Source organism: Ambystoma mexicanum, chromosome 3p (genome assembly GCF_040938575.1).
Source record: "Ambystoma mexicanum isolate Mex_15411 chromosome 3p, UKY_AmexF1_1, whole genome shotgun sequence".
Classification (NCBI taxonomy): domain Eukaryota; kingdom Metazoa; phylum Chordata; class Amphibia; order Caudata; family Ambystomatidae; genus Ambystoma; species Ambystoma mexicanum.
In genome coordinates this window covers 697,451,965-697,468,205 of record NC_090925.1, presented here as the reverse complement: position 1 = coordinate 697,468,205, position 16,241 = coordinate 697,451,965, and the positions used below count along the sequence as shown (strand labels likewise).

The 16,241-nt window shown below is 43.8% G+C and overlaps 1 protein-coding gene across 3 annotated transcripts in view; it reads left to right on the top strand.

The window, feature by feature from the left end:
* Window positions 1–16,241, top strand: part of LOC138580732 (lateral signaling target protein 2 homolog) — a 407,454-nt gene that overhangs the window by 272,153 nt on the left and 119,060 nt on the right. For all 3 annotated transcript variants that reach the window (XM_069651505.1, XM_069651503.1, XM_069651504.1), the window contains exon 9: window positions 10,473–10,615. In XM_069651505.1, coding sequence (XP_069507606.1) covers window positions 10,473–10,615 — 143 coding nt within the window. The remainder of the gene's footprint in view (window positions 1–10,472; window positions 10,616–16,241) is intronic.

Genomic DNA, 16,241 nt, shown 5'->3' with positions numbered 1-16,241 from the left:
CATTTGACGGCCAAGATCTCTTTGGGAAAAAGATAGATGACCATTTGAAGGCAATCAAGACAGACACTGACACAGCCAGAGCCATCAGTTCTTTAAAGGACAAAAGTAAGGACCTCGGTCCTTTCGTCCCTTTAGAGGTTCATCTTCCAAGTTCAGGGGATACAGTCGTTCCTCCTATGGTCAAAAAGCACAAGGCGGCACGTACCAAGCCAATAAATATCAGTCATCCAACAGATACGCCCATAGAGGCAGACGTGGCTCCGCCCAAGGGAAGTCGCAAGGCAAGCAGAACTGACGACCAATCCCCCCCCCCCTTCGCCACGCCCCGGTGGGGGGAAGGGTGAGCCAGTTTTTCCAGCGCTGGCGGTCAATTACATCGGACAAATGGGTGTTACAGGTGATCCGAAAGGGTCACACCTTGGAATTTCTGGACCAACCTCCTTCCCTGCCTCCAACTCCCCGCAGAGTGCATATGCTAAGACAGGTCATGTCCGAAGTGCAAAAACTGCTCCAGAAGGCAGCAGTAGAGCCAGTACCCTTTTCTCAGAGGGGAAAAGGTTTCTACTCCCGATTTTTCCTCGTCAGAAAGAAAAACGGTCAATGGAGGCCCATCTTGGACCTGAGGGCTCTCAACAAGTTCATCAAGCGCATAACTTTCAAGATGGTAGCTCTACAAGGGGTGCTACCTTGGTTAAACAAGCACCACTTCTTGGCCACTTTAGACTTGGAGGATGCATACTTCCACATTCCGATCCATCCAGCACACAGGCAGTTCCTCAGGTTCACAGTGGGAGGGCTCCACTTTCAGTTTCAAGTGCTTCCGTTCGGTCTAAAATCGTCGCCAAGAGTTTTCACGAAGTGCCTGGCACCGGTAGCGGCAAGTCTCAGGAGAGCAGGAACGGACGTTTTTCCATACCTGGACGATTGGCTGATAAAGGCAAGTTCAGCTGCAAAGGCTCGTTCGGCAGTGTCGAGGACGGTCAACCTTCTAAAAGAGTTAGGTTTCTCCATCAACCAGACGAAGTCCTGCCTCGTTCCCAGCAAGGTAGCTCTCTTCCTGGGAGCCGAGCTCGACTCCAGCATTCCCAGAGTGAGACCATCCACAGAGAGAATAGCAGCGATTCTACGCTCAACTTCGAACTTCCTACAGAAAGAGACAACATCTGTACGCTCTTACAAATCCCTATTGGGCATGATGTCATCATGCATATTCCTCATACCGAACTGCAGGCTTCGCATGAGGCCGGTTCAGGAAGCTCTGGACCACCAATGGAAACAAGCTTTCGGATGCTGGGAAGACATTGTCCAGATTCCATCGACGTTGCACAAGGCCCTTCGATGGTGGAACGTTCCGAGGAATCTTCTACAGGGAATGCCGTTTCAAGCACCGACATCGACCCTCCTGCTACGGACGGACGCTTCCTTATCAGGCTGGGGCGCTCATCTTGCGGACCTCCAAACCAAGGGATCTTGGTCGGCACAAGAGTCCCAGCTCCACATCAACGTGTTGGAGCTCAGGGCCGTAAGGTTGGCGCTGAAAGCCTTCCTACCGGTTATAGCTGGTCAAGTTCTTACGGTCCAGACAGACAACACGACCTCCATGCACTATACAAACAAGCAGGGAGGCACGAGGTCTCAGATTCTGTCGCAAGAAGCCCAACAGCTATGGGCATGGGCCTTGCGCTACGGGATACAGATCAGGGCAGAGCACCTTCCAGGAGTAGACAATGTCCTAGCGGACAGATTAAGCAGAGAATACACAGCGTCACACGAGTGGGAGTTGGACGACAGAGAAACCCGACGGATATTTGCCTTATGGGGCCATCCGCAGATCGATCTTTTCGCCACCAGGAACAACAAAAAATGCAAGAGATTTGCGTCAAGATACCCCGAGCACCAATCGCTGGGAGACGCGTTCTCAGTGGATTGGTCGGGGAAGCTCCTCTACGCCTTCCCACCCATTCCCCTCATGTCGAGGGTACTTCGCAGGGTGAAAGAACAGGATTGTTCCTTGATTCTTATTGCACCCGATTGGGCACGGCAAGTCTGGTACCCGACGCTGAGACATCTATCCTGCAAAACCCCGATTTGTCTCAAATCACATCAATATCTACTGACACAACAGAACCGCAAGGTCCTCCACCACGACCCAAGGAGCCTGTCCCTCAAAGCATGGTTCCTGAGCAGCGTAAACTAATGCACCTAAAGTTACCATCAGAATGCTGGGATATCATCAGGGCCGCTAGAGCCCCGTCCACGCAACTCACCTACACCAGAAAATGGACCAGGTTTTCCAAATGGTGCGAGACCTCTGCGATCGATCCCCTCACAGCCTCGGTTGATCAAATTCTGCCTTGTTGCACCTGGCTAAATCAGGGCTCTCACTGTCCTCTATCAAGGTCCATCTGTCAGCCATAGCGGCCTACACAGTAACCGCGGAGACGCAAGCCTTACTCTCCTTACCAGCGATCAAGATCTTCCTGAAAGGGCTGATGCGTACTTATCCGCCTACACCTACACCAGTTCCGGACTGGAGCCTCAACACCGTCTTAACAGCCCTCATGCAACCTCCCTTCCAGCCCATACATAGATGCGATATGAAATTCTTGTCCTGGAAGACATCCTTCCTGGTAGCCATCACATCGGTCAGAAGGATCAGTGAGTTGCAAGCTTTGTCTTCGGAACCTCCATTTACCTTGTTCCAGAAGGACCGCGTCATCTTAAGGCCTCACCCGAAGTTCCTCCCCAAGGTACTTTCGGAGATGTCGTTCACAGAGCGCATTGTTTTACCAACCTTCTTCCAGAATCACGCTTCGGAAGCGGAAAGGACATTACACTCTCTAGACGTTTCTAGGGTGTTGAAGTTTTACTTGCAAAGAACCAAGGAGTCCCGCTCCTCAAACCGGCTATTCATTTCCTTCTCTGGCCGTACCAAGGGCCAACATATATCCAAACAAAGCCTGGCACGCTGGGTATCGTCCTGCATTACCCACTGTCATCAGTTGAAAGGCGACCCTTTAACTAGACCGCCGTCTGCGCACTCCACCAGAGGAAGGGCGGCGTCAACAGCATTCCACGCAGGGGTGGCCTTGAAAGACATATGCAGAGCTGCCACGTGGAGCACTCTCCATACTTTCGCGAAACACTACTGCCTGACTGAAGATGCCAACAAAGAAACTGCAGTTGGACAGGCAGTGCTCCGCCATCTCTTTGTGTAAGGTAGGACCAGCCTCCTTTCCCACCTTTCCCGAAGTATGTAACCGTTGTGTTGCTGCATGGTAAAGGTTTGATCAGAAATATGTTTTTCTGTAATTATGCATATCTGTTTATAATGGTGGCATGTTTTAACTGCTTGGTATTCTATTCAAGCATCTGAATCTATGAAAGATCCAATGCTGGAGAAGTCTTAGTTACTTACCTGTAACTGTATTTCTCCAGCATTGGTATCTTTCATAGATTCACATGCGCCCGCCCGCCTCCCCTGAGAGGCTGCTCCTATGCTCGGCATCCATCATGCTGTAATCTCTAAGGTTCAAAATCTGAAGATGGCTGCCGGGGGCGGAGCTTAAGCCCTGCCACCTCATTGGCTGGGGCCATAAAGGACCAAAGTGAGGTGGAGGGACTACACAATGAAGTGGCTCATGGGCTGTAATGGGCTATGTACATGCACTGCTAGGTGGCAGTGTATATATATATATATATATATAATTAAAAAAAAAATTATTATTATTTAATTTATCACCGAGGATTCCCAGTCTGACGACGGGGAATATTCAAGCATCTGAATCTATGAAAGATACCAATGCTGGAGAAATACAGTTACAGGTAAGTAACTAAGACTTTTTTGTACCCCCGCGAATTCACACTCTGCAGAATCAAAGGTCTTTGAAAGAAAGGTATTGGAGGAAATTACTAATTTGGAAGCTAGAGGTAACCCACATCACTCTAATTTAAGTGAAACGGAACAGAATATTTTGAAAAACTTGTGGGCTAATGATAAGATCATCATCCATCAAGCTGACAAAGGCGGCGCAATTGTAATATTGAATAGGAGTGACTACATCAAAGAATGTGATAACCTACTAGCAGATGAGAATCCTTATCAGAAAATAGAGCGAGACCCTAGTAGTGACCTTTTCAGTGTAATCAAAGATAAGGTTCATAGAGCAGTGGAAGAACACATGATCAGTAAACAAGAGGGGGAGAATCTGATTAGAGAGAATGGTAGAGTTCCCATCTTTTACACTCTCCCTAAAATTCATAAAAGTCTTGAGAAACCCCCGGGAAGACCCATTATTTCGGGTGTAAATTCATTGCTGGAACCCCTGTCCAAATTTGTAGATTTTTATTTAAGACCCTTCATTCCAACCATGAAGAGTTATGTAAAGGATACAACTGACGCCATTAATAGGATAGAGGGGAATGCATTCGACCCTAATGTTAATTTGTTGTTCAGCTTAGATATTCAAGCACTATTCACAAATATACCCCAATTGCCTATATAGGAGGTAGTGGAGGAAACTTTATTGAAAAGAGATGATGAAAATCCATTTGTCTATACTGATCAAAATCCATTTCAGAATAACATACTATGTTGGCTCGGTTATATAGACGATGTGTTTGTTATTTGGAAAGGTAATGAAGAAGAATCTGGTCATTTTGTACAGTGGCTGAACCAACAAAACAGATATCTAACATTTACCAGCAACATTAGTAAGAAGGAAATTAACTATTTTTAGATATCTGTGTATACCATCAAAATGGTTTGCTGCTAGTTCCACCATACACCAAAGCCACCGACAAGAATGCTCTGTTACATTTTAAGAGCCACCATGCACAGCATGTGAAGAACAATCTCCCTTTCTGTCAATTTTTATGATTAAAAAAGAACAGTATCACAAACAAATCATACGAAAACAGAGCTAACAACTTGATTACAAAATTGGTACATCGTGGGTACCCTACCCCGATGGTTAAGAAAGCAGCTAAGAGGGCCTTTAATAACAATCGGGGAATCTCTCCTTGATCAACAAATACAGAGAGAAAAAAGCATGAATGAAACACCTCTAGTATTTGTAAATATGTTTAGCAACCTGTTTTACAGAATTAAGAGCATCATTATAAAAAATTGGAACAAGGTCCTGACTAAAGAAATAGAGAGGCCGATTGTGGCATTTAAGAAAAGTACTACTGTGAGCAATCCTAGTAATGAGAAATGATGTGAGCTCAAAGAAAAGGCCCTTGCAACAAACCAACCTATGGGGTTTACCCCCAGTGGTAGGGCATTACCCTTGTGGAAGGGTACCACCTGAGTCTCCATGTTTAATCTAATCTGGCCAACCTTTTCTATGAAGAAACATTTTAAGTCATTTGCCAGTAGTTGAGAAGGCAGAGTAACATTCACACAATTGGGGTTAGAAATGTTTTGAATAAACGTGAACAAAGCTTTAAGTATATTGTTAGCTTGATCTATCTCTTTCTGAAGACAGTGGGATTTAGCCAGCAAAACTTCGGCCTTATAGATCTTCAGTGCAAGTTTGGCTTTGACATGGTCATCTTACGTCCTTAACTTAAGCCATTTTTTTCATTTTCTGATTACGTGATCTTCATGTTTGACTGTACCATTGATTGTTCTTATTCTGTGTGATTTTCACTTTTTTAAAGGGGCTATACTATCACAGTTCACCGATAGCTGGTGCATCACATTTGTGTCGTGGACGTACATACTGAATCGTTGTCTACAGTTGGAAGATTGTGTAGCAGCTTAGTGTCTTATATAAGATCAAGCTCCTCCTTCTGATGACGGAATACTGAGTTTATGGGTATCACATTATTTTGGGGAGAAGTGGTAATGTTCATATGAAATGTCACCATATAGTGATTCCAACTTACAGGTTCACTATTTAGGTGACTAAGTGTAAGACCTCTAGAATAAATTGTGTCCAGACAGTGTCAACTGGAATGAGTGGGCAGTCTGGAAAGAATATTGAGGCTATGAGCATTCAAAACATCAGTCGAATCATAATACCAGATATTCAAATCTCCCAGAATCAATAACTTTGAGTGGCAGAGCGCTACTGTCCCCAAATAAGTATCCATGGCTTCAAGGAAAGGCATGGCCTATCCTGGGAGCTTGTAACAACGGAGCAATTGACAGGAGTCATTAGTTGTAGTCTAATATGTACAGGCCAACACCTGCAGAACCTCATGCCATTTCAAAGAGCAAAAGTTCTGTAAGGTGTGGCTCTTTTAATATAGAATCGCAATCCCCCCTCCCCGCTGGTGTTCTCTGTTGAGACATTTGATGTTATAATGATCAGCCACTAAGGAGAAAAATGCTGACAGGGAAGTGTCTGTAAACCAAGATTCTGTAATAAAATAAAGTCTGTATCATTATATTGAATATAGTCCTATATTGCTACATTGTTTTTAAAAGCTGATGTTGCATTAATCAAGGAAATCTTTAAAGTAGACACAGTGGTATTGCCCTATTAAAACTGGCAGAATTTCGGCAGACCTAATTTTATTCCTTGCACTAAGGGAGAGGTAACCTGGTTGCAAGCTCTTCGAGGACAGCGTTGGCTTGTGGAATCCACCCACTTCTTTTTGTTTTTTTTTTAAAGAGGCCTGAACAAGAATACCAGCCACTCCAGAAACAAAAGAGCCACAGGGTGCTGGCCACAGCCCAGGAGCTTCAATTAAAAACTTTTTTAGGGGTAGCATTTGAGACCTTAGGGGTCGCAGATGTGACTCCTGGCAACCCCCAAATAATATCCCTGGTAGCTGTCTCTTCGCCTGTTGCTTCTTTTTGGAACAGCCTCCCTGACTCTCTTAGACTTGAGCTGGACCTCTTTATGTTCCGGAAACTTCTCAAAATTCTGCTTTTCTCTACCTCGTTCCTTGCGCCCACCCCCCACTACCTCCCCATCTCTGCACTGCACTTGCACGTCCGAGGGGACCACAATTGTATATTGACTATTTTTTTACATTATTTACACTATTTTTTTACATTATTTTTTACTCCCCTTGTTCCTTCCCCACTTTGTCTTGTGGCACCTGGAAATACCATTGGGTTGTATAGGCGCCTAACAATAAATCCATAAATAAAACCTCGGAATGCCTGCTGAGCCATTATATGCCTGTTAACTACTTTGTCATAACAACAAAGCATGTATAAGAATGAATGACTTGGGTGCCCCATTACCAATCGGGAGATGGGTAAAACGGGGATGTGTTCTTGCATCTCTTGTGTCCAACCTTGGTGTGTTTTTGAAGGAGATTAATAACGCCCCCCGTTCTCCCTCCAAACGCTAGGAATTGCTGAGATTGTCTGGCTTGGGTACTGGGTACGCTGATTTCATTATTTTTTACCATACTTTTGTGGGAATCAGTAGGTGTGCCCAGGCCATTCTGTCATTTGCAGCAAATAAAGACTTGAAAGGCCACTATGAAAGACTCAGTTGATGGCCTTTGGTAAGTGCAGAAGTGGGAAGTATTATATTAATTGCACCGAAGGGAGGATAGAAAGAGTAAACAACTATAGTTATTTGGGCTTCGAGATCTCATCTAGAAAGTGGATCGATCTGCTGCTAAGCAAGAAGAAAGCTAAAGCATTGACCATTATGGCTGCTATTAGGCACTTTGCCAGAAGTACGGCAGGCTATAGTCTGGTAGGTTTTCTTAGAATCTATAAACAGTAGTTGGTGTAATTTGTCCTCTATGCTCTTGAGACCAACTACTGCGATACTACAGAATGGGCCGATGGTCTAGAGGGGGTTATTTGGAGGAAGGTGCTGGGGTTGAACAACTCCACCCATGTGGAAGCAGTGAGGTTAGAGCTGGGGTTGATTTCCATCTCTACTATGATCAATATTAATAGAGGAAAGCTCTTTATAAATATCATGTGCTCAGAGGGTGGCACCCTTCTAAATATTGTGAAGATTGCCCTTGTTTGTCAGAATAGTAGTGCACTGCTGCTGTTTAAAGAGCTAAACAAATGCTTTTTCCTCCTTATTGGGTGGTCCCCGCTCTAGTAATATGGCATGGGTTATCTACTAAAATCGCTCAGTGATTTTACTGAGAAATGGGACTGGGTGCAAAGCAATGTGATCGCTGGTAAGAGATCATTTAGCTCTTTTGCTAAAATGATTTTCTCATTTAAAAAACCCCAGCCCTATATGTGTCAAATTCTAACACACGAGATACGCGGTTGTTGGTTATTGAGAGCCAACATATTAGCCATATTGGCAAATAGGGGTGCCTAGTTGGGTATACCAAAGAATGCCCATACTTGTAGGATTTGCCTCGATCAGAAAACAATCGAGACAAGTAAACCTGTATTAGGGGGATATTATGCCTACTATAGTAAACATGTAGATCAAATGGGAAGCTCTAGAAAGCATCAGGGGGAAAAAAGCTGAATTGGAGAAAATGCTGAATTGTGGCACGGGAAAAGTAAAGTAAAAACAAAAAAAATGTCGACTAAGGGGAGCGGGGGTGTCCCCTGCTCCCCTTCTTCGACATTATGGAATTGTGTGTGTGTGGCCCCCACTTTCCATTAATTATATAGAAAGCGGGGGGGACAGTAAACATTTTAAAAAAAGAGTAAGTGACCCTGCGGCATAAATTCCCACCCATAATAGGGAGATGGAACTGACGTTGCAGGGAGAAGCCCGACATGGAGAGGCGAATGCAGGTAAGTGGGGGTATTTACGGGTAAAGGGGTGGTAGGTGGAGGGGATAAGGGCATACAACATTTTTGTAATGCGAAAATTTCAGCCTCGCTTAGTTCACCCACGATAAAATCGGATTTGGTTTTATCACGGACATCCTATCAAATGCATGTCGTTAAGCGAGAACTTTTGGTTGCAAAGCCTCTCTGGTTTTAACATGGGTATGGCTATTGCGATCATACAAGTGTAGAAGGGTGCCCAGGTTAGGCAATTATGCTCTTATGTTCTGCTAAATGCTGTGTACTGTAATGTTCTGCAATGTTTGTTAGGTATTTGGTCACGTCTTCTATTGTACTGTTGGATAGTATATACATGTTTCTTATTTTTTTATATGTATGTTTTTAATTAGATGCTGTGTGAAAAGTTAACTTTAACTGAAATACATTAAATAAAATGAAAATGAAAAAAATACGTTTTTAGACTAGTTTATAAATCTGTCAAATTGTATTCTTTTTTTAAAGATTGATATATTGAGTGATGGAAATAAAATAAACATACATTTTTAGTTCATGCATGTTTTTCTACGTGTGAAATGATTTTTGTAAACTGTATTAGACCTAAATTTTTAAAAAAACGTATGAACTAGAAAGCTAAAATATTGAAAATGCTTTCAGCTTCTTCTAGAGACTCTGGAAACAACATTAGAGGAAATACCCTTTCACATAGTCCATAATCAATCGACACCATGCAAATGCACACCAACACAACACATTCAAGCACCGAACAGGCATCCGTGACTCTGGACCCCTTATGGATACAACTTCCCACTGCGCATGACCGCAAAGACCACCCTAACATCACACGACCGACACCCAACACAAACATCTCACTTCCGAGGCACTGAGTCCTACCCATATGGTTACAATACACAGGGCCTCCTGAACCAACTCCCACTCGCAAGAGAATGCTCAGACCCAGTTCCTCCTGGTTTTGAACCTATCCTATCCCCACTAACACACCCAGCCCTCTTCTATTGCAGAGCCACATGAGCGCCTGGGGACTGCCCTTTGGTGGTAGCAGTGCATGGTACAAATCACCATAACCTAGAGAAACGGTTTACTTCTACATGACACCTATTGCATGATTATGCAAGAACTGTTCCAGTTAACTAAGTTGCAAGTAAAATATATATTCAAATACTACTAAATAAACCACATTTAATTTACTAGCTCAGTTTGTCTGTTTGCTTTACTCCCTCAGTACCAAGTGATTTCATTACTGGAAATAAAAATGGAGGGGGGAAACTATATTTTGTTTAAGTCTCTATTCAACACTTTCTCGAAATATTGTAGGACTGGAGTTTGTTTACATAATCAACAGTCCTAAAATATGTTGGGAAGGGTGTTAAGAAAATATTGTTTACCCCTCGATGTTTATTACCAGCGATGAAATCACATTTAACCACTCCCTCCTTCCAGTAAAATGTTTTACTGCACCAAAAATCCAAGTCCGGCATTGTTATTACCACCATGTGCTAATAGCCTGTATAGACCCTACTAAGGTTAATCACTTGGGATAATGTCCTTTCCCTAATTTCTAGAAGGCTATATAAACACACTGAGTCAGCTAGGTGTATCCGTAGTTTATGAATCTGAAAAGAATGCATGTGCTCCGGAACCATTATAACAACTAAGTAACGTTCGATCAGCCTGCCCTAGATGTACACCAGATAGTTGCACTTGTATGAAAAAAAAGTTAATGATGTGTTTCTTGTTTTCGTTTGCTGGGATCTGCTTTCAGACGACTGGAGCAGAATTTGAGAAACATAAATATGCAGAGACAGAAAGGACTGCGGGATGCTCGTGAATCGAAGCGCATGGAAATACGGTCACGATACCGCAGCACTAGTGACATGCTCCATCGACTATTTGTATGCATTGCAGGTGAGATCCATAGTCGGCATTAATCTAAAGTCACTCTATTCTTCTGTGAAAGTTATGCTCCTCCTCTGGGATTTCGGCAACCCCACTGCTTTAAACCCATCTGTCTCAGCTATTTTTAAGGTTATTCCACTCTTTTCTAACAGAGGGAGGTATTACCACATCAGGGGTATTACAATCCTTGGGAGTGTCGCAGTAAGGTGGATTAAGAAAGCTCCCAGAGTTGACTGTACAGAAGGATGATACTCTGCCAACGAATGTGAAGGCTAGGCGATGCACAACAGATATTTCAGGACCATACTGCACAGACAGGGTGTTCGAAAGACATGGATGTGCCTGGTTTAGTATTTTATGATGTGAATCTCTCCTCTAAGAGATGTAGAAGTTTGGGATTGAGGGGGTGAATAGCATCTTTGTGAGAGGTTCAGGAAAGACTAGCTACAGCAATTGGGTGCCAGATTTCCTTTGTTACTGAGCTGCTCATAGTGGAAACAATGCAGAATATCTGATTCGGAACAGGCAGAGTTTGTCCATCTCTTGAAGTCCAGTATCTTTTGGCAGGATCACATGGAGAAGTGTTATGCGTGTCAGAATTAGGGGATGAACACACAGAACCTGTGAATTGGACATGTTTTTATGTAGGTTTTAAGAGGGATTGAACTGCATATTTCAGGGCGTGAGGAGGGCTGTGTATTTTGTAGGTATCGTTGGACGTGCCTGTGGAAGATTTTCTTTAGGAAGCCTGAGCTTTGAATCTGTTTCAGAAATTACAGAAGGTCTGTGGAAGCCCATCCATAGTGGATTTCAAACGTTTATGTGATGCACCGTAGTAAGATGTTTAGATTTTTTTAGATCCAGTTGGCAACGCTTTGAGGGACTATGCAGAACACGACATTGCAAAGAATGGCATATTTAAAGTAAATGTGTTGCTTCTGGAATGTATGGGAGAATGGCTTGCTGAAAATTGCACTTTTTTTTACCTTTTGTGTGCCCCAGAACACCCTGGACTAAGAGATTGGCGATGTCAATGGTTATGATTAAGAGTCAAAATGTAAAGTTCAAATAAGTAAATCACTCAATCCTGACACTAGAATAGGTCTAGTAAGGGATCCTTGACCAGGCCTCCACCGACCAAAGTCAGGAAAGAGTGATGTAGGGGCAGGACCTTACACCCATGCAGCCTTATGGAGGACAGAGTAAACAAACTGGTATGTTAACTTAACCCCATAACTCCGATTTTCTCCAGAGACCACTGCTGGGGTTCTGGAATCTGTTGGGACCAGCCTTCTGTGCTTGGACCAGTCGAGGAAGGTCCCAAGGGTTGCGGGTGCAGAGGTGACTTTCGGACACAGGATTTTAGTGTTGGGTCTGTCACAGCACATAGTAATCAGTCCCAGACAGCTTGCATCAGAACACCCAGGTGAAGAAAAACGGAAGTGCTGATGGTCACAGGACACCTTTAGGATGCAAAGAAGACGGAGTGCAGAGGGCGTCGCCATATCTGACAGCAACAGGCGATCTTTAATGGACGAACAAAGGAGCAAGCCCAGCACAGCGATCATGGTTAATTTGGTTGTGCCCCATTAGAATGATAGTACAGATGTAGAATGGAGAGTGTATTGTGTGGTGCTGGCAGCTGTTGGTTCTTGTCCAGAAGGCAAGGTGTGAGAGAGAGCAGGATTACAATTGAAATGTTATTGGTTTGGAAGGTTGGTTATTAAATGCCATGTTCTGTGAGTTGGGTTTGTTTAACTATGTGAAGTTCAGCGAATCCCTGCGTCTTGGTCATCACTAATTGTTTCCATAGGCTGTGCTTGATGCATCTCCTGTATTGACTTGACTTGTGGGTAGGTAAGCAGTCAGAGATATCATTATTGCTTGGTCTTGATTGATTGGATTTGAGTTTAAAAGAGATCTGACACAACGTGATTAGAGTTGTGGTTGCTCTGGTTAAATGTTTTTGTGTTCAACAATTGGATGTGTTTCTCGAGTGTCTGCTGGAAGTAGCATGTAGCATGTCCATGTCCTCTTGCTGGAACGATTAGTTCAGTGATGTTATCCTACATGCTTGCTTGTGTGTTTTGTTGCCAGTCTGGTTGAGTAAGCAGTACTGAGCCATACATCTTCGTTTCTTGACATATGGATATATGCAGGTTCTATTATTGATGGAGTCTGATGAAATATGTTGCTCATGGCACTTTACCTGTTGGGGCATGTCTATCTTGGGGGTGGTGATGTGAACTGAGGCATGCCTAATTCAGTACCCTGTAAAGGGCTGTTCATACTTCTTTACCCCTTCTGGGTGTCTGCAGGTCTGGATTTTGCTGGGATTGGGTAGTGCATCTGGTTAACGTTGTGTCATTTTGCTGAAATCTCCAGGGCAAGGAATCTTCACCTAGTTGTGTGAAGGTTGATGACGGAACTGAATAAGCAATAGTAAGGTATTCATGTTAGGTTTTCTGTGTGAAGAATCCTATGGATCCCTCCCTGAAGCCCTGCCTAAAGTCTCTTCCCAGGTGGCCAGGGAAAGGCAGATGCTTCGTGATCCGGACTTTCAAGGAGTGTCTCTTATTAAACAGAAGGAACGTTGCGGAAAGCATTGTAGAACATTTTAAACCTTGTAAAACTTGAAGAAGTGGTCGTGTGTGCTTAATTTTGATTTCTAAGTGAAGAGTGAACTTGACCTCTTCACACGAATCACCATTGTTTATAAAAGAAGTCAAATCTTTAAACATTGTATCTGCAGCTGGAGAGAGCGCAAGCATTGCCCAAGCCAAGAGCATTCCCTTAAGAGTGAAAGCAGCCTTTCTCAAAGCCAGAAAACTGTCTAACAATAATTGTGAGCCCAATTGAAGTTCAACCTTGCCTAGGTTATAAGTGTGCAAGCATTCCCTGAAGCCAAGAGAGTGACACCAAGGCTTCTTAGTTCATTGGCTAACAGTTGGCAAAGAGGTGAAGGCCAAGTTGGGGGGAAAGGAAACCTTGCTGCTTATAAATATTATTGAAAGTGGATGCAACCTATATTGCTAAAGAAAGTTGGAACAGGAGAGAAGTGGGTCCTAAAGGCGATCTTGGGTTGTTGTTGTGTTAGACAGAAAAGAAAGACAAAGAGGCTGCCCTTCTGTTTAGAGCAAGAGTGTCTTATCTATTTGAAGGAGTTTAAGTGCCCAAATCCTGTTCTACCTGAAAACCATTATAAAATACTGAAGTTGTTGTTGTAGACCGACAAGAGAAGCAAAGAGGCTACCACTTTTGAAGAGAGATATTCAGAGGAAGAGTGCCTTGCCTATTTGAAGATGTTACAGTGCCTTAAAGTGAATCTTGTCGGAACCTGTCTGAGTCTCAAAGTACTGAAGTAGTGGTGGAATTAAAAAATACTAAAGCTGTAGTGGTATATCTGGTTGACAGTAGATGCAAGACTTCAGTGGTACAAATGAAGTGAAATGCTTTGCGGCAAAGGTTAAAGTCCTCATGGTAAACTCACATAGAAGTGAAGTAGTTGAAATAGAAGCAGCAGCACTGTGAAGTCATCCTGACAAATCTACCTATTGTGAATCCTAATCTTGTTAATGAAGATATAATAACTGTTTACCAAGACTTGTGTTCAACTGACATTTCTAGAAGTTGTATTTCTTCTGAACTGTCTCTTGGATAGCTGGATGTGGTGTCAAAGCATAGTGGCTGGAAATAACATTGATGCTATTTTGAAGAAGTGGAAAGTCTTTCTTTCACCAAGAAGACCTTTGTTTAATTTTGGTTAACAAAACTTTACCTTGACATTGGAACTTCAAGAACTGAATTGAAACTTTGCCATCTATGTGGATTTCCTTATTTCTTTTGATGAACATTGACGTTGAATATACCTTGAATCCTTGGGAAGGGAGTTCATCCACGTTACTCAAAGGCCATTAAGAAAATGAATATCATTGTTGATGTTAATTGAATTGCCATATATTTTCTTTTGTATTTGATGTTTAGTGTATGGGACAGACATCTTGTGTTAGTGTTTCCCTTTAGTTTTGTTAGGCAGGCAAATAGTTGGGGTAGTGAGGCATTTTGATAACATTTTGACTTTACTAAAATGGCATGTTTTGAACAAACGTCAAACAGTTGTCAGCCTCGCAGTGCTGACCCCTCACGCCTGGCCTTTGGATATCTGTAGTACTCCTACAGCCTGTCCCCTTTCCTCCATACTTTTCGGATATTCCGTTATTCGCACGTTTTGGTAGCATTCCAGAAAACCCCCCTTTTTTTTAATTATGCGGGGACGGTGCATGCATGGTTCTAGCCCCGCCTTCCGTAGCCCCGTCCAGAGCATTGCCTTTCAGTCCTTTACTCTGCGTGGTCGGGATCGGATTCCATGGGCATCGCAGAGATTTTTTTCTTACCTTCCTTTTTGTCCTTCAATTGGTCTTTCTGCCTCATCTTTGCAGTTGTTTTCTTTTCCTATGCCGGAGCATAAAGGCCTTGCCTTGTGTGCCTCCCTCTAAGTCCGGATACTCGAAGAAGGCTTGTCGGTTGGGAGGATGTCTTTCAGTGTCCTCCAGTCCACTTAAGAGAATTCATTGAGGAAAAAAGAAATCGCCGGGTGAGAACCTTCCTTTTCAGAGTACCTTGTAGAGGTGACTCCGTCCCGGTGTCATCCAGTTCAAGGAGGAGCTGTCCTGACTCTAACGTCACCACAGGCTTGCCCTGAAGTGCCATACTCTGGGTATAAACTGGATACCCGAGTTCTCCTTTTGGGGGCTAAAGTTAGAGGGGTGAATCCCTGATCCGGGGCTAATAAAACAGGATTAATTTCAGAGGTTCCCCTCAAAGGGGCTAAACATTGTACTGGCCAGTCTGAAGGAGCAAAACAGACGGAGGCTTGTCCAAAGTCCACATCTACCAGCTCTGCTGAGGATCCATCAAAACGGGCTAAGGAACCATTGAAAGTTCCTAAAATAATGGGCAAAATCACCTTGGCTCATGACAACCTGTGACTCACGTTGCCACAGAGTGTCTCAAAATGGCAGCACCTCCAGTGTCAATTGTCCATTTTATCTGCGCCTTCAGCTGCATCGGGTATGGATGCGTGCCCATATCTGTGCCATTTGCATCCTTGGAGGAGGAGAGGAGATCCTTACAGTCCGAGAATGGACTGCAATCTGAGACGGCCCCTACCGCCGCTCTACCTCTCTTCCTCCTACTTCAGCACTGTTACACTACGTTGGTCCGTGATTGGGGAGAACCTTCTTAGCAGTCGGTGTCAATGGAATCGTGAAGGCATAATCCGTTCGGCAGACCAGGTCCAACTCCAGTCAAGACCACCTTTTGGTAGAGGCATTTTTTGGACATTTCCAAAACCTTGTGCACTCCGACCCAATGAAAACCTACTTTAAGATCCTCTTTCGGGAAGTCTTTCCAAGAACTAAACCCTCCAAGACCAATGGAAGTACCACCTCTACTTCTGTGGCCAGTGGACATTTCACCTCAGCCCCTTCCTCCTCTGGTGGAGCATCCTCCTGAGCCTAAGGAGCCTGAGCCAGTGACACATGCTCCGTGCCTCCTGCTAAATGTCCCAGGGTAAGTGTGTGAAAGATGAACATGAATAAGAGGAGCTGCTGCCTTCATCAATTGGTGCGTTTCG